The 22,214-nt window shown below is 36.3% G+C and overlaps 1 protein-coding gene across 1 annotated transcript in view; it reads left to right on the top strand.

Moving 5' to 3' along the window:
- MRPL13 (mitochondrial ribosomal protein L13) overlaps positions 1-22,214 on the top strand; it is a 32,020-nt gene that overhangs the window by 1,156 nt on the left and 8,650 nt on the right. The window contains exons 3-6 of the mRNA XM_030943858.1: positions 2,439-2,532; positions 4,251-4,311; positions 12,605-12,691; positions 13,010-13,131. Of these exons, the coding sequence (XP_030799718.1) occupies positions 2,439-2,532; positions 4,251-4,311; positions 12,605-12,691; positions 13,010-13,131 (364 nt within the window). The remainder of the gene's footprint in view (positions 1-2,438; positions 2,533-4,250; positions 4,312-12,604; positions 12,692-13,009; positions 13,132-22,214) is intronic.

Raw genomic sequence — 22,214 nt, 5'->3', positions numbered from 1 at the left:
CATGAAGAAACATCTGAGTACTTCTTTCAATAGGTGCCCAGGACCACAGTCTTGGAATGCTTCATTCTGAATAAGGTGCCAAGCAGTCCTGTTTTCATGAGGCAGTGGGCACAAACTGAAACACAGGATACTCTGAACATCAGATATTTTTTACTGTGAGAATAATGGGATGCCATTGCCCAGGAGGTGGTGAAGTCTCCATCTGTGGAGATTTTGAGAAGCTGGTCCTGCTTTGAGCACTGGGTTTAGATGACATGACCTTCAAAGGCCTTCCTGCCTCACACATTCTGTGAGGAGCAGACTGGGACCTGTCTTTAAATGGGCAGCAATCATTGTTGAAAGGTGTCTTGTTTAAACAAAACCATAATTTTGTTTTTCTGCAAATTAGAGATTCAGCTATAAAGATGCATCTGTAATGCTGTTCGTTACCTGTAATGCTGTAGTGCCTGTCTCACAGGGATAAGCATTTTATAAATAATAAAAAGTTGATCTTTCACACCACTGGTACAGTGTTTCCTGTAGTACCAATGCAAATTTTTCCAGAGACATTACTGTAGCATAAGGGAAGCCTTGAAGTTGGGTCATACATGTTGAAAGGTATGTGGTAAAGTTATACTCGATCTATTTCACAGTAGGAGGTAGGATTTGTAGTGTTGTCAAGACCTTTAAATGTCACAGTTCTGCTGTTGCAAATTTTGTTGTATCCACAAGATGTCACTGGAGACTTAAAGGCTGTCTTGAGAAATAAAGCTGATGCTGAGAGGAAAATGCTTTGGTTACCCTGTGCAAAAGAACTTTGATACTTTTTTGTCTGTGAAGTTAAAATGTCTTGGGGAGTATTTCAAGGATAACTTCATTTTGTTTAAAATTTTCTGTAAATCAGTACTAGTTGCTTTACACATGTTGACACCAATTGGTTGGTTACTGCTACTGAGGTATTTAGGAGAGCAAAGTATGCAGGAATTTGTGCTTTATGCGCTTGATGTTGCTTTTGCGTCTTTGTTTGAACTAACAAATATTTTAGTGTCTGTGAGATAACAGCTCCCTGGACAGAGTAACATCAGGAAGATTTTTTTATTATTTTGTTTTTAATTTGATATTTGTTAATCCAGTGTTCATGCAAGTGGAAAAGTGTTGGCAGAAATTTCCTTAAGATGAACTTATTGTGTCATCTTTCCAACCAAAAGACTCAAAGGTCACAAAGTCTAGTGGCAGTTCCCTGATATTTATGAAGTCATACAGTGTTTTTAGAACTGAACTGTCAGCCGTGAAAGGCTGCAGCAACAAAGATGTGTAAATTGCATTTGCACTTCAGGTGTAATTGAAAGTGGAGCATTAAAAGACTACAAGATTAAAAATTAATAAAAACCTTAAGGTGTGAAACTTGCTTTGATTAGTTACATGCTCCTACAAAAATGCATGGTCAATTTAAGCCTTGCTTTGTTACCTACTCAAAAATGTTTTAGTCAAATGAGCCTCTTCAAATACTTGTGTTCTGATATGGTGATGCCAATGAAGCTGAACTTTGGAGAAATCCATTTTCACTTTGGTTGAATGGCTGATTACAGCTTATACAGCTGATCAGGATCATTACTTCTAAAGTTAAAAACTAAATCTTTTCTCCTATTTATGTGATATTTTTGAGATACTAGAGGTTCTGTTAGCACTTTATTACTACAGAAGCCTTATTAAATCAACTGTTTCTGGCAGGGTGTTGGTAATAGATTATAAACCTTGCAGCTAAAGAACTTTTGATGTTAAAGTTGCTGGTATAACTCTAAATGTGTATATGCTGTAACATTTGCTTCTGTTGGATAGATGAAATTGTGGGGTTTTTCCCAACAGAGCTGTAGGGGGTGGTGTTTTTAGGGCTTTTTCCCTCTGCCACTTCCTCGATGCAATATTTTTGTTTGTTTTATATATTTAGCCTGAGAATGTAACTACTTAATAGAATTATTTTACTTACCCAAAATGTTCAGACATTCAGTAAACACAGATACTGTTTTTATGAGAAAGTAAAGAAATATTTAGGATCATCTGGAACTAACCTTTTTTCCCCCTTGTTTTGTTAGTTTTTTGTTGTTTTTTTAATACAGGTGCATATGCAGCATAATGTGTTGAATAGAATAGAAATTTGCCTGTAAGCCTGATTTCCAAATCTTAGCTGAATATTTGCAATGGTTTAGGCATCTGGTCTGATGGTATTTTACCTGCTTACCTGCCTTCTTATCCTGGTAGCACTAAAAATAGTAATTAAGGTTGGTATTTAAAGGCTGATTTGGATGGTGTGACTCGAAAAACTCAGATCTTTAAATTTCAGTGTTATGGAAGGTATATTTATATGCTGCTGTGTATGTATTGCACACATAATAGTTGTTACTTTGATTGATTCCCTCTGTGGTTTTCTTTAATGTCTTCCACTTACTTCTACCTTGCAGATGACTGTGGAGATCATGTTGTCATAATAAATACAAGACATATTGCGTTCTCTGGCAACAAATGGGAACAGAAAGTATATTCTTCACATACTGGGTAAGCTTTGTAGTAAATAAAGCTTGTGGCAATGATCTTATGGTAAATTTTATGTCATATTTTCTTAATAATTGAAGTATTTTTTAGCATATTGCTTTAAAAGGGAATTCCTACTTTAACTTTTAGGGGGGGTTTTTTGTTTGTTTGCATGTGTTATGGTGTTTAAAATGGTGTAAACCTTTTTCCTCCTTTCTTTTTCTTTTCTTTCCTGTTGTGTTTTTTTTAATATACCCAGTGTATGTTGCTAGGGAAATAATTGACTCAAAAGTAGTCACAGCAATTGAATAAGTTAATAGATTTGGTGAATGAGGTTGTGTCTTGTGTTAATCTCTGGACCCAATGATCTGAACTATTCTGTTTACTGTGTAATAGAAGATACTTCTACTGGCACATTTAAGATATATATATATATATATATATATAGATATATAGATAGATATATAGATATATAGATATATATAGATATATAGATATATAGATATAGATAGATATATATATGTGTGGAGTCACCAACTTTAATTATTTTATCCTACCAGGACCTATTTACCTAAGAGTAAATATTGAATCAGAGGATGAAAAAAAAGTTGGAAAAACAATTTAAAAATTAACTGCTCTCAAGCTGTAGTGATGTACAGTACATTGTTATACACAGTAGTGTAAAATACATTATTCTGTAGACATAACTTGTTTACAGTGGAGTTGATGATCATTTCAGTGCTCCTATTTTAAGCAGTGATATTAATTCATAATAATCTCTGAGTGTCACAATGTATCCAATTGAGAGATTAATAAATTACACTGAGAAAGTTAGTTTTGCAGTGCTAATGGTGCAATCCTGAAATTGCTGAATTGCTGAGAAATTCTTGTTCAAAGGTGATGGCAATTATTGTGTGCTTTTTTTGACTCCATCTCCCCTATGACCTAAAATTTTCTCTAAAAACTTAACATATATGTTAAATCACTCACTTAAGTACTTAAGTTGGTTTTGAATAAGTAAAAAGACCAACTGTACACTTAAAACTAATACTTAAGTCCATGCAGCTCAGTGGACCTGTCTTCATGATGCTGGGACTATTTTCATTTCACTTAGGCTGATTCCTAATAATGTAATTCAATCAAAATTAAACACAGCATTACCTGACTTCCATGTAATTTCTTACTCCATGCTATCATTCATTTAAAACTTACGCAGAGGTCTGAATTAGTGCAGCTTCAACTTGTCATATAGGCTTTGGAAAGATGGATCCATTGCAGTAAAATTAAAATTTTATTACTGTAGATATGCCAAGTCTTGCTAAGATTTATTTAGAGTAGCAAGAAAATAATAAACATAGTTCAAAATGAATGTCTCTTATGTCAGCCACAAACTGGTTGTGAGTCTTGATCATCTGGAAATATTTCAGAGTTCTGCATATCTTATTTCTCTTGTATTCCATAGCTGTTATGGTGTATTTAATAAGCAGTTTTAAAAGCATATCCATCTGCTTGTGAAGCACAAGGTTTATCATATTCAAGTGAATAAACAAGAAAGCACAAATGGTGTTGAAATTAGATAGTTGACAAGATAAATAAAATACAGCTTTTGAGCTCATAGGAACAACTTCCTTTTTGAGGGCCTGTAATACCATCACACCATTGTTCAAGATGCAGTGATACTTTTATTAACATCATGCTTGAGCATGTAGAATTAAGCTTGTGTGTTTGTTTCATTTTTCTAGTTATCCTGGTGGTTTCAAGCAAGTGACAGCAACTCAGCTCCATTTGAAGGATCCAACTGCTGTAAGTGTTTTCCCTTCTCCACTTTCATTTGTGAAACTAGTTAGTTTCCAGTTAATTAGTTCCCCTAAACAAATGGGATCCATTACCTGCATATCTAAAGTTAAATTACAGACATTCTACTAGTGGTTCATAGAAGCTTGACTTGTGACACCATTTTTGTAAACAATGTTTCCAGGGTTAGAGTGTAAGTTGTGTATTTTTGTCATTCTTCCATGCTGTCCAAAGGAGCAAATCAAACTTGTTTACTTCACTAATTTTTCACTTATTTACTTCCTTTTAGTTTCAGGGGTCTGACCTTTCTCATAAGTGAACTGCCTCCAGTTTGACTGAGCTAAGCTGTATTTGAGTTTAATGACCCTACTGCTTTTTAAGAGTCAGCAAGAATAATGCTAATCTTAAAAAAGTTAGAAAGCGCATCTGCCTTTTTTTCCCAATGAAATTCAATGGTAGGTTTTAAGTGATGATGTTTTTTTTAATCTTTTGTGAAATACCGTGTGTTCATGGTCTGTGAAAGAAATGGAAATGTTGATTATGTTGAACATAAGCCCATTTACTGTCTGTGTTAGATTATTGTATATGCTGAAATACAGTGTTTGTGTGTTTGTACTGAGTAAAAAACTAGGGAGCCAGATACGAACATTTTGACTTACGCAGTTATGAAATAAGTTCTACTAGAGGCTTGAATGGACAGCATTGGAGGACTGAATTCTCTAAGTACTAATGTTTCAGAGCAAGATACAGGACCCACAGAGATTAATAGGTATTTATGTTTGGTTTTGACTTTGAAATGCTTTCATTTGGGTCACTTTATAGAAAAAATATTCAAGTGTTTTTTCCTTTACCTAGAGAAATCTTGTCTGCTTTAAAATTAATGGGTTTTATCAATTATTGGGAAATTCTGGTTTGTCCCAAGTCTGCCTTATACAAGTGCGAGTACTCAATGAAAAAGTAGTCCACCATATGAATTTGCCTGGTTTCTGTTTTTACTGTCACAAGTCTTTAAATAAAATGAAACTAAATCCTACACTTCCATATAATGTTCTGTCTAGAATTTTTCAAAACAAATGCTTTTGCAAACAGCCTCTAAGATAGTTGTAATTCCTTTGGGAATTACTGATAGTTCCATGTCTAAAATGGATTCTTCAATCAATTCCATTTGAGCTTCAGGCAGGTGCTGAGCACTGGGAGGCAGTGTAACACAACTTGATGGGCATGAGGCTTGGATGTTCTCTAAATTACCTTCTGGCATTTAGTTCTGAAATACCTCTTTTATTGCCAGACTCATAGATGAATTTCTCTGCAAACAGAAGAGGATTAAATGCATTGCCAAAAACCAAAGCATGTTGCACAAAGGCTCAGCAAACGGTGATGTGGCTCGAGTCTTGGTCTAATTTAGCAGCAGACACTATTTTTTTAACACAATGCTGGAGAATCTTCAGCAATTAACACTGTCATTCTATTGAAGTTAAAGCATTCAGTTGCCTCTCTCATAAAAATATCTCAGACGTGGTTTTGTCATAATTAGTAGCAGTGGGTGGTAATTTGGCAAGATACATTCTGTGTGTGTAGCTGTAATGAGTTTTTATGGCTGGAAACATTTGTTTACTAGTTGAATTGTATTGGTGTGAAATGCATTGGGTTATGACAAAAATGGAAATTGTGATGATGCTTTATTAGCAGGTTTTATTTTTAGAACTAACATTTAAAATCTGAAAAAGTAGTACCGTAAAGAGAACAACGTCAGCCTAAGTAACATATGCATCTTCAACTCATAATCTAAATGGCATATAATTATTAAGGAGACTTGTTAAATCACTTTATTTCACTTCCTTTCTCTTTTAATCACATTAAATTCAGTTCCTGTGAAGCCAGTGGAATTAGGAAGATTGTAGGAAGCAGGCTGTATCTTCCTGTGGCATCTGAATCTTCATTTCTAAAGTGTTACTTTCATCCTGGAGGCTACTGCTCTTACTCTGCCCTTGGACTTACTGCCTCCTGCTAATTCATCCTGGTAGTGTTCATTAGGATGAGTCATCATTGCTTTTGGAAATAGTGCTGTTACAGAAATTAAGGCAGTAAATTAATGGAAGAGACTATTTCCAAGGAAAAGATGTTGTAAACTTCCATGGTGCTACATAGAGATTTTGCAATGGATTTGACTATTTTCAGTTTATATAAGACTTCCTGAGTGTGTGTGTATATAGTAGGACTGCAGGAATGCTTAGCACTGTCTTTGTTTACATATATCTCAATTCAAACATGCAAATCCCCAAGATAAATATTTTTCTGTTAGTTTTGTTTCTAGTATACAAAGTGCTTTAGGAAAACCTGCTTCACAGCTAATGGCTAATAGTTAAAAAGATTGTAATGAATAATTTGATTCAATTACAAATACAAATACAATAATTTGATTCAAATACAAAATGCTGTAGTTATGCTTACATGGGAGGCTGAAAGCCATAAGTATAGGTGTCAGAATTTAGACAAGATTACTGTGGTATCATCCCTGATCATTTCTAGCTCCTTCCTAAGGTGCCACCAAGTGATATTCTCACTTCATGGGAGCTGACCTCATTGTACCTATCTTACCAATTTTGGAGCTTTATGTTCCTTGCAGGTGCCAGTTAGTGCTTCAGAGGGATTGTGCTGAATTTGAATTTACGTGTGCCTTTTTTCAGAGGGCCTATTCAGATAGGATGATTCAGATTGAAGAGAATCTGAGGAAATCTCTAGTCCAACTTCTTACTCAAAGCAGTGTCAACTATAGGTCAGATAAAGCTGCTGGGAATTTATCCAGACAGGTCTTGGAAGCTTCCTATGGCAACTGTTTGTATCTAGGACTTTTCTTCTTTGTTGAAAGGAATAAAAATCCTCACCTGTCCGATCATATGTGTCTGATCTCTGAGGTATGATTCTGTACCTGAGATTAGAAAACGACTACTTTTTTTCCATTGGTGAGTATCTTTCATGTTAATATGGGGCAGTGAATGCAGAAAGAAGTCTCTGTAGTTAATATTTCGTGTAGAGCTTAACATTCCTTGTTCATTTTGCCAAGGTTTTCAGCACTTCAGAAAAATTTGTGTTTATGCAAGGGTGAAAATTAGTATGTTAACAGAAAGATAGCAAAAGTACATAGTCCAGCACATTTTTACCTTAAATACTTGTGAGTTCGTTTGGAAGACATGAGGAGAGGAGTGTCTCTGAATCTGTCTAAAATTTCTAGTGTTTTCAGGTGTCTGCTCTTCTTCAAAATAGCAGAGAATAGAACTCATCTAATGAAGTTGGCTGGGCTTCTTTAAGAAGTGCTTATTGAAGAAAAAAAAACCAGCTTGTTCACATTTCCCTGACTTAGATTGAATGTAAATTCTTGGACCACCCATAAGCAAAACTATTAAATATGTTCTTTAGGTGTACCATGAAACTTTGTTGCTGTAGTTCAAAACAGCCACCCTGTTCTTCAGGTTAATATAATGCTAATATTCCGTATGGCAGCAATAATCCCTTAGGATATAAGTGGGCAGGCAGCATTAGTTTCCATTGGAGGTTGCTAAAAAAATCTGATTGAAGGGTTTGGTGTGTTTGCTTTTCAAAACGACAATCTTTTGAAAATAAACGAAATGAGTAAGCCTTTGGATTTGAGGTGTAGTTGTTTGGAATGTGTAGAGGTTTGGGATTTTCTTGACTTTTTAAATAAAACTTGAAGAAGTTTTATTTAGCTGGAAAACTGCTGATTGGCCTGAGATCAGCACTTTCAAAATTAGACTTCTAGGTATTTGATACAGAAGGACTAAAAGATGTAGTTTTACATCTCGGATTTGAGAGGGAGCAAAGATTACTTGAGAAAAAATCCTGGAAAAATCTTAAGACTTTCCATTTAAATGCCTGCAAAATAATGTTGTCAGATCTAATCTGCAGAAGTAGATAGTAATCCTGTGAGGAGAGAGTTTTCAATCAATTTTTCTCTGACTTGTGATTTGAAAGATAGGCAAAACTCAGCTTAATTTTTTTTTCTGGCTGCATCAGAAACTTGACTTCAGACAAGAAAAAGAAGAAATTGCATTTGGTTAAGACCAAATGCTCAGTGAGAGGATTGACCTTTGCAGTATTCAGAGGCTGTATTGCCTGTGACAGAGAAATAATGGGCAATAATTTTTCAGCATTAATGTTACCTGCTAGGGAAGATTATTAAGTGAAGCAGGGTAGCTCAGTGGAAATGTGCTGGGAGGGAGCCTCCAGGGGTGTCCGGGTTTTGGTTTGTTCAGCTGCTGGCACTGATGTGAAGGGGTTTAAAATGTTCTAATTCTCCTTTTGAGTGCCCTTTAGCAACTGCTTGCATGTAAAGACTTGCCATTATATCTGCCTAATAATGGTCTTTTGAAGAAAAGCTCAGACAGAAAGCACAGTTAAATCTTGCTGTTGCTGTTTGAGAACTTTATTTTCTTTGCATTAGTAAGGGAATAGTTCATAGAATATTATGTACATGCTAGAAGTCAGTTACTCAAACACTAGAAGTAGTAGCATTTTCTTCTATTACAAGGGAGTAATGTTTTTTAATTAAGCAGAACAAAACTTCAAAGACTGGATTAGTAGGCACACAAGTTAGTTTTGCATGGGGAGGAGAACATGCTATCTTGAAACCTCTAGGTGATCTGAGTAAGTCTTGGAGCTGACTTGGTCATTCTCTTCATAATACACAAAAATAAATGCTTGTATTAAAAAGTCTTAATCCATTCCTTATTTTTGAGTCAAGTTAATAATTTAAAGAAAACATTAAATTTCCACATTTTTGTTAAGTGGAAAGCAGCAGTGGAAAGCCAAATGACATGCATGTGCATGAAGTTTAATTTGTCTGTGACCAAATGATTTTTATGGCAGTATTGAGTAAATTCACTCTTGCTTGTACAAGTTGTGCTACTTCTACAACTGTCAGAGGTAGAAAGTTCTTTGTGTTGTATTTTATAATGTATGGGTGAAAACAACATTGTATTCAGAACTGAAAACCATGAGCTGGTAGAAGGAAGATGTGGTATCAGACTGTACCTCCAAGTAACTGCCGTATCTTTTGAAATTCTTCTAGGGTTATTTTGGTATGCCTTGTAATTAATCACTTTGTTTTCTCTGGAGCACTGTGTCCTTCCCATGTTCTAGAGTTGCTTCCTGTTGATTATTGGACTTAATTCAACTGTTAGGGTAGGCTTTCTTCTGGAAATTCAGCCAATTATTTTGTTCTTCGCAGTACTAGGAGTGGTATTGCTCTGTTGATTTCCATCTTTAAAGTATGTTTTATCTGGCAAAGAATCTTTCTCAGAACTTGTCTCCACCAGACATAGTCTACTAGTTGCACATAAGCCAAAGTTTGTCACAAAAGTTGAAATGTTTAGGACTCACAGTGTTTCAAATAAATGTATTTTAATTTATTTGTACTCATGAAATGTATTAATATGTTGTAAGGGACTGAAAGTGCAATAGTTTTAATAGAGCTGCCTTCTGATTCATTTCCTTCTAACTAGCCCTTTAAATTGGAAACTAAAAGAATAATGTCATATAACTGTTATTAAGACCATGTCTATGCTGTGAGAGTATAAATTAGTCAAGCTAAAAAAAGGTATTGCAATACTGAAGATGACAATTGCAATTAGAGCCAATGGGAACTTTGAAATTAAAAAAAAAAAATGGGGCAAACAGCATCCCAATAGTGTAAAAATCTCCAAATACTAACACTGGGGTGGCTGTGTACTTCTGGTGGTGGATGTCTTTACCTGATGTAGAAAGTTTCATAGTCTTTAGGGGTAAGTATTTATGAAGATATGGAATTTTGCACTTTGCCAGTACTAATCATAAAGTAATGAGGGAGGAGGCAGTGAGAGTCCATGAATAACTGAATAAACTGTTAAGCTGTGCTAATCAATTTCAAAATGAGATCAAAGTTACAGTGAGACCTGTGTGTGGGTAGAGCTCTCTGCCAGTCTGAGATTCCACAGAAATCACTAGCTATTTTAACTTTCATGTAAAATTAAACTCTTGCTATTTTAATAGCTCAAAGTAAGCATAATGACATAGAAAGCAGTAAGGTTTGTCTTTTATTAGAAGTGTATTACAAGCATGTAAAAAAAGGGTTTTTATTGTTAATTCCTGAAAGAAACAGCATGTTCTGATGTGTGTTTTCAGGGAGCGTGGAATCTGGGTTTGGGTTTTGTGTGAGTTCAGTAGCAGATTTGCAGTTCCATACTTTTTTTATTTAGGATTGGTCTATTTTTAGTAAAACTTGAGCATGTTCAGGTAACAGAAGAGCCCTTACTTACTTAACACCTTGCAAGTGTTGTTGGTTGGATATGCCTTTTCTGTGACACAACCTTACACACAACTTCAGGTGCAAAAGCAATCTGTACAACTTCGCTTAAGCCTGTGCTTTACTGATTTTTTTGACTTGACACCATAGCAGTGAAAGTGGAGTTGTGGCTGTAGGCAGAATTTTGGGCAAGAAGTTGGATGTAAACTTGGGCTTTCCAGTAGCTGAATTTGGATTTATTTTGGCTTGTAGAAGAGTTTTGAGGCAGAAGTTAAGGAATTTTTCCAGCTCTACCTTCTGTGTCCTGGCTCCCTGTTTAGCCTTCTGCTCTGTAGTTGGACTAATGACCTTGCAGTAAATCAGAATCCTGGACTTCTTTCAAAGCAGCATGGCCAGCAGGGTGAGGGAGGTGATTGTCCCTCTGTACTCCACTCTGCTGAGGCCCCACCTGGAGCCCCATGTCCAGCTCCGGGCCCCCCAGCACAGGAAAGGCATGGATGTGTTGGAGCAGGTCCAGAGGAGGACCACAGGAATGATGGCAGGAATGGAACACCCCTCCTATGAGGAAAGATTGAAAAAGTTGGAGTTGTTCAACCTAGGGAGGAAAGGACTCTGGGGAGAGCTTATTGTGGGCCTTTCAAGTATATAAAGGGGGCTTACAGAGTAGGTGGGAACAGACCTTTTATCAAGAGCTGTAGTCACAGAACACATAGTATACTGACCTAAATGAATTATAGTTTGTTCTACAAGCATGAATAACTTTTATCCCTAAAAAGCATTAGTTTTTATCTTTGATTTTTAATACATGCTTATTAATTTTTTATTAGAGAAGGTATCAAAACTGTATATTAATCTGCATGACCTGCTATGTTTCTCCTGTCATCTTGATTTATTGCATTTGCCCACAGATTTATGGTACTGGCTGCATAACACCTGAAAATCTTATCTTAATGTGGTTCCACCTGGGAACTTGGTGATTGTCTCTAAAATTTCAATTTAATCCCTTTAATTAATTTTATAAAAAGAAGCAATTTTGCTCAATACACTTTGGAAAATATCCAGGTGCCTGCAAAATTTGTGCTTAGTGCCCTGCATTTCAGTGTGGTCTATTGGCTTGAACTTGGTGCTGCACTAAGCATGCCTGGGTACTTTCTGATTTGGAGCTAGTTTATATCCAGGTGTCCTGGAGCAAACATTTTACTTACAAAATTACACATAGGTCTAGCTCTAAGTGCTTTGCTGTCCTTTATGAAACCTTTTTTCTCTTCTACAGTTGTGTGCACTGTTTTACATTTACAAATGTTCCCCTTCTGGATGAAGTCCATAACAATGTGGTTTGTATTTAAATAAAAGACATCTTTACTAGAGTCCAAGAGAAAATCCTGTTGAAATTTGTTTACTTTACAGTGAGCATCATCTAGAGTAGATGTACAAATTCAATTCGTTCCTGATGTTTAGAAGTGAGATTGTTCATCTGGAACTAATAGGAAGGATTATAAATATAAATAGTAAGTTTGTAATGCAATGTTTTGGTATGTCAGCTTTGCTTAAGGTACAAAGCATTAATTATAAAAGTGTTTTAAACACATCAAATTACACTGTTAAGCTAGTTGCTGGGAGCACTTGGGAAATTTGTTTAAGCACTTTTTTTTTACTAAACAATCTGTGTATGTAAATGTGCAATAAAATAGAGTTACCTCAGGCTTCTCAATTCTTTGAAGATCATACATAGTCATCCACAAAAAAAGTGAAATATAGCTCTTAACTTTCTAAGCTGAAATTTTCTACATGGGTCTTAAAATAAGTGTTTATATTACAAGAAGTATTTCTTTTTTTAAAATTAAAGCCTAGAGTTCCTTCTGAATGTAGTGCCAGAATTCCTCAGCCTGGAAGATGACTAAGAGCTTCAATGATGAACAGAGTGGACCGATGGAAACACAATTAACCTATTTCATGTTATGGGTAACCTCCCTGATTATCTGTTACTATGTTACTTTTCCTCAGATTGTTAAATTGGCTGTGTATAGAATGCTTCCAAAAAACCTTCAGAGAAGAACTCTGATGCAGAGGCTACACCTGTTCCCCGAAGATGTGAGTAGCCATGCAGTTACATTTTCATCCTTGTGTTATATAGAGGTGAAGAGGGAGTGTTAGCAATAGCACCCGTGTCATAAGCAAGGAAATTAAAACAAAAATCACACTGCTTTTTTTTTTATGTATATATATTTATATGTAGTTGGGGTGTTTTCCATATTATTTCACAGGGATTCAAGATGTATGAGATCGGTGTATTTAGGTTAAACACCTAGCATGAAGACTGCAATACTATTGACAAATCTTAGTCTGGCTTTGTGGGCAGGGGTGTTGTTTGTTAAACAGTCAAGTAAAGACTATTCTCACCTGTCTCAGGTTATTCCAGAAGATATAGAGAAGAACCTTCTACAAGAGATTCCTCAGCCACGTGCAGTCCCCAAGAGGCTGGATGAATATACACCAGAAGAAATTGCTGCCTTTCCAAAAGTTTGGACTCCGTAAGTATCTTAGATTTTTTTAAGAGGACACCTTGACTGAATATGTATTATGTAGGCTCCCACATTATTAGTAAGAAAAAAGTAGACATTCTTCTCTTTAGGTAATTTTTTTTTTGATAGATGAGGTCATTAAAGCAAAGAGCGATGGTTGCTAAGATTTTGTGTTTCTGGTTTGGTTTTTTTAATAAGAAAAGCTTTACTTAAAATCTTATCTTTTCAATTCCCTGCTTCATCAAAATGAATAAAGTAAAAACTTTCGTTACCTGGTTTGAGTTGGATGTGCTCTATAGTGCATAACTGTTAGCCATAGCCTAAAGAAATGCCACTCAGGTCTGCAAACTTACAAAAGCTTATTAAAAATCACTTGTACTTAGGCTCCTCACCTTAGATAGTACTAGAATATGTCTGTACATCCATTCTATGTAATGGAAGCACCTCTGTGTTACAGTGTCTGTTCAAGGAAGCAGAATCCAGCAAATACATTACACCCTCTTCTGAGCTGAAACAGGGAGATCGGTTTTGACTTCTTCTAAGCTATGTCAGGGATAAAACTTGGTACATTTGCTTGTATACTTAATCCTGAATGGAGCTGAAATTCCTGAGACCTCCTGCTTTCTATGAGATTTCTGTGGATTAGCCCTGAAGAAGTTTAGATTCTGCACCATTGACCAGAATTCTGCAGTACATTACAGTAAAGCGGATAAGCTTGTCACTGTCATATGGTGTGCTATAGTATTCTGTAACTGTGTTTAGTACTAAAACTGATATAGGTTCTCCACAATAATTTAACTTGAATGATGAGCTGGCACTTAGTTTTAGCTCGCTAATTGGGAATGTCTGTGTTGTCAAAGGAAATAGAGTTGTGCTGACACAGCTTTTAAAATGCATTTCTTTGTCCCCACACACTACCATAGTAGGCCCCTTAGGACTGGGCCACCTTAACTATGTTGACTTGCAGGTGTGTGTGGCAGAGGACAAATAAACTTGATGCCATCTAATTTAGTCACTGCTGTCAAACTAAATTTTGTCATATCTTCATGTCAGCGTATTAACTTCGGGGAAAATGTGCAGGTAAGAACACTACTGCAGTTAGAATTACCCTCCCATAATTTCTTGGAACATTCCCTCTGGAGGAATCCAAACCACAGAGAAAATAAGCATCCTCTTTTTTGTATCTTTCTCTCCTCTGTAGTCTCATCTGGATTGATTGCTGGTAACTGCACTCTGTATATACAATATTACTCCTTGCCAATTATGGGGGCTGGGGAGTACAACTGCATTAGAAATCTATAGCAGATTTGGAGGCTTTCAGCTCAGTGCTTCTCCTGTGGGAGAGCTAGGGAGCTCAAGTGGGTATTATGGTGAGAAAAACCAGGGAATAGGTAGGCCTGAGAGGAGCAGAATACTGGGTGTAAAATCAGTGAGAGAATGTTACAGAGAAGTGGAGGGTGGTGGGGTAGGGAAAACAAATAGGAGTTTGGAAGAATTTTAATGCTCTGAGTATAGAGACTGGGGCAGAAGTTTCTCTTCAACCAACTACTCCATTTAGAGCCACATTGAAAGGTTTGGAAACACATCTAACCCTTGCTGTGTCAGACTTTTGTCCCACCTGCTTTTATGCTCTCAGGAGTTGGTAAGATCCTGCAGAGAGAGAAGAATGAAGATGGTTATCTTCCATCTCTCTGCTAACTGCGGGGCTCATCACTGGTGTAATTTTGGCTTCTTGTCCTGGCCTGCAACCAGGCCATTGTTGGTGTCAGATAAATTTAAATTTAACCTTCAGCTCAATTTTTTACAAGTTTTGATCTTGGGAAGAGTTTCCAATATGAAGTAATGGGAAAAATAGTAATGTTTTTCCTGTCTGAATGAGAAAGTGTATTTTGATTCTCTGGCATTCAGATTTCAGGGCTGGGGGGGGGGAGGAGGGCTTAGTTGGCCAATAAAAGATGAAGAATTGAGCAAATTTGATAAAATTACATTCTGATGTGAAATATCTTTATATTTTTAATATATATTTAAAATAATTTAAATATCTTTATATATATAAAGTAAAATATCTTTATATTTTATATTAAGAGGTCTGTAAAAGGGGACTTAAAATGAACCATAGCCATGTACCCACACTGTTCTGATTAAAATGCCAGCTGGAGTGTCTGAGAATAGACAGCTTTGCACCAAACACATTCAGAGAAAGGGTGTATGAATATGCAGAGATAATAGAATCTCTGAGTTTTTTCAGTGTGTGAAGTCATGGAAGAAGTAGTGTTGGCATTATTATAGTATTCCTGTGAAAGACTAGAGAAGGAACAAAAATATAAGTATTTACATAGTCTTCTTTTTAGTAGCACAAATATTCTTTTAAAAAGACGTCAGAAAATGGACAGCTTTGTTCAAAAAACCAAAGAGAAGTTAGGTTAAAACATTGTTACGTAAATCTGTATACTGAGAAAACAACTAAAACATGACATGAAAATTACTTGAGAAGAGAAAACGTAAAGAGAACGTGAGTTGTTTTATAGAAATCCAAATATTGCAGAGATATATTTGTATCTCAGAAAACCAGACTGACTTTGGGGTTTGGGTTTGGGTTCCTTGTAATTTCATTCTTGTCAGCTGCCAGGCTGCCCAGGGAGGTTGTGGAATCTCCAGCTCTGGAGATGCTCAGAACTCACTGCACAGTTCCTGAGCAAGCTGATGTAATGTTGAAGTTAGTTCCTCTTTGAGTGGAGTCATTTCAGATGCAAATTATTCTGTGGTTCTTTATATATGGGGAAAGTAAACAAACATAATAAAATAGATTAATATTTTAATAAACTGTGTTTAAAAGACCCAGTCCTTAGGTTGCTAATTCTTATTAGTCCTGTTTGGCCTTTCCTTGGGCTATTGTTTGTTACTCTGTACTAGGATCTGGGTGAGAACAGACAGTGCTAAAATGAGTAGCTTGTTCTTGTCCCCTACATATTCTGCATTTGGGATGTTAAAGGCCTTATTGTGGACTTGGATCTGTGAGCTGCTGCAGAACCCATAGATAGCTTCCATGCAGTATGAGCAGTCCTTACAGTGAAGCAGAAAATGAAGGACACAGAAAAGCTTTAAACTCCTTTTTTTTATTTTCTTCTTCAGATGGTTTTAGTAATTTTTCCTGCCTTATGTGACTTTTGGTTTTAATTATTATTTATCTTCCATGAAGTTTGGAGCCTGGTGACCAACCTGTTTACCTAAGAGTAGATGTTCAAAATGAAATTAAATATCTCTGAGAGTGATTAGAAAAGGGAGGAGTGAAAGGGAGACAGTGTTAGAGGTTTAGCTCCTTTCTCCAGAAAAAAAAAATAGTTGATATTAGCTCTTTAAGATACCAGTATGCTTTAAGGGAAAAGATCAAATGAAAAGCAGAGCTTAATTAAAGGTTTGTAAGTCTATAAATACAGATTGTAAGTCTATAAATACAGATAAACACAATTATGAGTAGAAAATTAATCTTTGAGGTTTTACATTAAAACTTATACTCAAGAAATGTACCTTACTGTATATAAACCAGACATAAAATAGATAATAGGGAATGAATGTAAATAGCTGAATTTATATGAGAAATTATTAATATCAGGAGGAAGATACCCTTTTTCTCCCTAATTGGAAATAATAATGTAAATTTTCATTTGGAATGTGAAGAACTTGCTCAGTGCTGCTAATGTTATTGAATGTTTTGGCTATATATTGTGTTAAAATGTCTTGCTATAGAGGGTTCTTTAATGGCTGATTTGCTAGTAGTTGGAGACTGACCCACCACAGAGAAAGACACAGTGTGCAAGTGGGACATTAAAAGAGAGAAATAGTTTTAAGGAAAGCACAGGCATGGAAACCCAGCAAATCGTTCGGTTTTCAGTGGCAAGTATTCCCATCACCTCTCCTTCCACCATGACAGGACATCAAGAGGGATCCTGCTCCATGAAAGTGGAGAATTAAAAGTCAGGATATTCCTAGTCAGAGAAGCTTCCTCGAGCATTCTTTCTTTTTATTCCTAATGGGAGCCAACTGACTTTCCAGCTTGTGCGGAGGTTCTGACTTAGATCCTCCATGGAGAGGTCTGAAGAAAGTGGGATGGAAAACCACGTAGATACAGGAAAGTAAATAATGTCTGTTCCAGACATATTTAAAGGTGGAAAAGATGAAAAACTAGTTCCTTTGACAGAGTTTGATCTTGTACTGTGAATGAAACTTTTATTTCAAGTGTGTTTGAAATTTCAGACTGTGTGTCTTCTAAATGAGTTTTAAACAGAAATCATCACAGAATTCACTGGTTACATATGGCTAAGCAAACAATTCTGTTCCATGAAAGCAAGGATACATCAGATTCATGGGCACATTTTCCTATTATATACCATTTGAAAGTTGTTTAACTGTCTGGGTATATATGTGTTTTGAGACAATTTTAAAGGCAGGAAATTGTATTTCAAGAAGTATTTAAATAAGAATGTTACCAGATACAGCAGCCCTGTGTTGTTCCAGTGAGATGGATGCATTCCTGGGAGTTTCCCTTAAGAAAGCAGAGCTGTCTGATTGCATAGAGTGTGCTTGGGCTAGTGCTGGTGTGCAGACTGAGTGCCTGGTCCACTGCCAGCCCTCCTAGGAGCTCCCCTTGGGCCAGACAGCTGCTTGCTTGTCCTTGGGGGAACAAGTTCTTCCACACTTTTGAAGTTTTCAAAACTTGATATATTGTAAACTCTGCAATTTGCTTTTTGAAAACCAAACACCTTCTTAATGTTTATATTTCTGAGTAACTTTCCTAATTTCTGCCCCCATCTGTACATCCTGCTTTAAGGCAGAGGGTTGCAGAGCCTGGTCTGAAGCCATGATTTTGTTCCAGCCAAGCAGCATGGCTTAGGCAGGGTCCCAGATGACACTGCTTGTCATCTCCATGCCATGGCACACAGATTCCTAGAAGTTCGTCAGCAACACCCTGTGGCTTTGAAAGCAGAAAATCCCAATGTTCTCAGACAGAGGTTTGTAGGTGGTGAAACACAAGCATATTGGATGCCTGTGAACTGCAGATGGCTCTGATAATCCTCGTATATATTCTGTCACTCCAATTCTGCTCCAGTTTTTTGTCCTTAAAGCCAGCCTTGCTAGACTTGGGCAACCAGAAGCCACCTGTGATGTTCCCAGCAAACAAATTTGTGGGCACTGGTAAACAGAAAAGCTTTTGGGTTAAAAAATCCTTTCAGCCACTGCTTCCTTTTCTGTTTTCGTAGAAGAACTGCAGCAGTACTTATCTTGCACAATTCTACAATTTCTAGTGCAAGTTTCTGGTTTTAGTTACACAGATTATTTCTGGAATGTAGTAACTGAGCAGAAGAAGCCAGAGATATCTGGATTATGTGCCTGAAAGGATGTTCTAAACAGTACTTCTATATGTGCGAGATGCTAACAGATTTTGTTTGGTTTTTGTCTGTTAATTTCTTCAGGTAACTTCATAAGGAGCCAACACCAAAAGACACTGCACATTATATTGCATAGAGAAATTACATTTGGAGTATTTCCAGTGATTTGCTGTGTTACAAATTATAACTTGCAGTTTTTACTTAGTTTATAATAATTTTTTTTTCTCCCTACAATGAAGTATGAGGTAAAATAAAGGAAAAGAATGATCACTCTAGTTACCTTGAGAAGAGCAGAGGGAAAACCATAAAGCCATCTCCAAAGATGGTGAGGTCTTGAGCCATTTTTGTAAGAACCATCTCAAGTTTATTTATTAGCCTCGAAAAATTTGGTACCAAATTAAATTTCTCCAGTCTTTTTCTTAGTTCCTGTTCAGTTGTAGATTGTGTCTGCAACTTCTTAGATTTGTATTGTGTTTTATATTATGCTTCACTAGGTAATATTTGGTTTTTATCTTGGGCTAAGTATTGCCCTTCCAACTTGAGTGCTCATCTTCTCTCACAAAGCAGGCCTAGCATCTAGCAGTGTTGAGAGAAGACTTGGCCAACACAAACTTCTGTAAAAGACTGCAGCCAGTCTTACTTTTTCCTTAAAAACAATCTGTATAAACTAGGAAAAAGCTATCCTGCCAATCCAGCCCAGTTCTGTTCCAATGTACTCTTTGAGGAATCCCTCTGGCAGTTCATTTTCTGTGGCCTTTTTGCCTCTTGGTGGAAATTACATGAACTAACTGGAGATCATTAAACCCCAGTCAAATCTAGTAACTATCACTGGTAACTTTTGGGGGTTTTTATTAGTAAGGGCATAAAATGTCTCAGAATTTTGTGTAGCAGATTTGTATTCATTTAAGAGGATATTTGGAGATAACCAAGTCCCGCATTTCAGACTACCAGAGCTGGATCTAAATTCCTGTGCAAAAAGCCACACAGATACTTAAGAAGAAAATTACTCTCCTCTTCATTAGGTTTTAGCTGCAGGCAGCACCTGGACACTAATCAAGAAGGGTCAGTAACTCAGTCATCTTAAAAATCCAACACATCCATGTTCAGATTGTTTAGCCTATTGGATTCAATTACTGGCTTTTCTCTGGCATGCCTAAAACAGGTCAGTGCTACTGATTCTCATACCCTTTACCTGGGGGCAGCTTAGGTTGTTTCTAAAACAAGAGTTGAAGGTAAGAGATAATAAATGGGTAACTGGGCCCTTTTACTTGAACTTTCTGAAGAGGCTCCCAAAAAGCAAGTTCCAAAGCTACTTTCCCCTTCCCTTAAAACCCGTTTGTCTCATATGTGAGAATAGAAACTAAATGAATGGAAATTTGATGAGGAGTAGGAGAATGGTTGTATGTGATACTGTTGAACTACTTGCCCAGATGAAATTAGAGTTAGATTAATTTTTAATCACTCTTTTATAAATGTCTAGATTTCCTTTTTTCACTTCTGTGGCTGACAGTAAGTCTGGAAAATATTTCACCATTCCTTCACCCACTTCTCTGTTTATTTGAAGAGTAACGTAATTCTTTGTCCAAAGCCAAGTGTACAGTGCTGCTCTGTATACAGTCCTATAGTTTTTAGCAGAATATATCACTAAAAAGTAACCTTCTGTTTTCAGAAAGCATCATCTTAACAAGATGAAGCTTACAAGTATATTCCATTGATTTATCTTAAATATTTTTCCAGACAGAATTCATATAAGTAAGGTCAAAATCAGGGAATTACAGTAAGTTTAAAAAAGCTTTGATCAATTTTGCTCAATTTGTTTTTACAGAAACTGAGGTTGTAATCACTTTATTTTAAATTTTAATAAGCCATTCTTCATTTCACTAAGAGTACCTAAATGCATATCAGATAACGTGATTTAAGGGCCGTTTTTAAAAATTACAAGTGCTAGTTTTATGCAGAAAAAAGCAAACAGGTTGCAGCTGAAAACCACAAAATATACATCTTAAGTTTTGTTTCTGCTTAAAAGGATTAGTCACTACAGCTGTACTGTCATAGCAGTATCACCTTTTCTTACTCTTGTTACAAAATGCAGCTTCTGTTACTGTGATTTGTTCTCCAAACAAAATAAGTTATACTTGTAGAAGTGCTTTTTAGGCAAGACAACAGTCTGTATGAGAACAACACCAACATGGAAACAGTTCTTGTGCTCCAAGCAGAGGAATTGAGGGTTTAGAATAGGCCACAGTATGAATTGGAAATTTAGTGATAAATGAAATATCCTTAGCTATTTCACTGATTATTTTACCAGAGGCATGGAGCTAGCATGGGATAATAGGTACATCTTGAGTAGAAGAATGATTCTTCTCCCCACCCCACCCCAGCACCAAACTGTTGGTGTCGGAGTATAACCACATAATTTGGTTTTCCAGGGAGTGATAGCAATGTCTGATCCTTCAGTTTTGATTTACTAGTATGGTTAGTGAAAAAGATTTACTAGTGTGGTTAGTGAAATGTGTTCAGAAATCCCCTTTATCTATAGTCCCCTTACCTAATAGCTATTTAGGTACAAGTTGCACAATTTGCAAAGTGTTTCTGAAAAATACATATATTCCTCTTGTTTTAGAATTTACAGTAAATTTTGTCTGTGTATTGAAGTTTTTCTATTAAAAAAATCTTAAATACTGAAAATTTCATAGTTTATTCATAAAATAACCTTAAAATGTGTGCCAGATAGACAACAGATTTTTTGTTGTGTGTATTGTGTGCTAATTTTAGACAAAACCAAATTATTTGGAACCTTTTGTTATAAGAAAAGGCTAAAAGCCACCTATTTCCCTTAATAAGCAGATAAGAAAGATGAACCATAGAACTATTCTGTGTAAGCAGACAACTGTCATCAGTTAGCAATAATTGCACATTCCTGTGATGGTAATTTCCAGAATTATGGAGAAGAGCATCACAGTAACGCAGATTGACTGTGCCTGCCAGCACAGAGTAATGGGATCAGAGTGGCTAAGGGCTGGTAGCTAAGTGGCATGATCAGTCCACAAAATCTTTTCACTAATTGGTCTTCCCCAGTCTGTCATCCATTCAAAACAGTGTTTATAAACTTCCCTAAATGAGACCTTTATGAGCTCCCCACTAGCTCATAAAGGGTAAAGGATATCACTTGTTAAGTACTTTAAAAATTAGGGGTAGGTTAGAAGTACTTTAATACCAGTTATTTCTTTGTTCTAGTTTTTCAGCCAAGTTTGGAGAGATTTTATCCTTGTTTCTTAAAATTTTTGAAACTTGTATAAGAAAGTCAGGGAGAGCTTCTGTAAAACTACACAGTCATGCTGAAGTCTCCTTCAGCTTTTTGGGGAACACTGCGCTGTTCAGGAAACAGGATGGGGAAAAGGGGGAAAAGAAGCTGCTGGATAAAAAGCTAACATAGCAGCCACAGACCTAAAACCTTCTGGGGGTGAGTTACTGTTAAAACATATTGATAACTGTGAGTTAAGACCAATACTTTTGTGGTTCTGTTTTTGATGAATAACATATGCAAATGGGAATCCTACCAGACATAAAATTTTTCAGGTAATACAAAGTGTTGTACAGACTATGAATAGAAGAGATGGATGTGCCTTTCCTGCATTATGGTTATTTATTTTAAGGGGGTTTTCATGCATCTGATGTGCTTTCTCTCATTCATGGAAGTAGTAA

Source organism: Camarhynchus parvulus, chromosome 2, assembly GCF_901933205.1.
Source record: "Camarhynchus parvulus chromosome 2, STF_HiC, whole genome shotgun sequence".
Lineage (NCBI taxonomy): Eukaryota > Metazoa > Chordata > Aves > Passeriformes > Thraupidae > Camarhynchus > Camarhynchus parvulus.
This window is presented reverse-complemented; position numbering and strand designations above follow the sequence as displayed.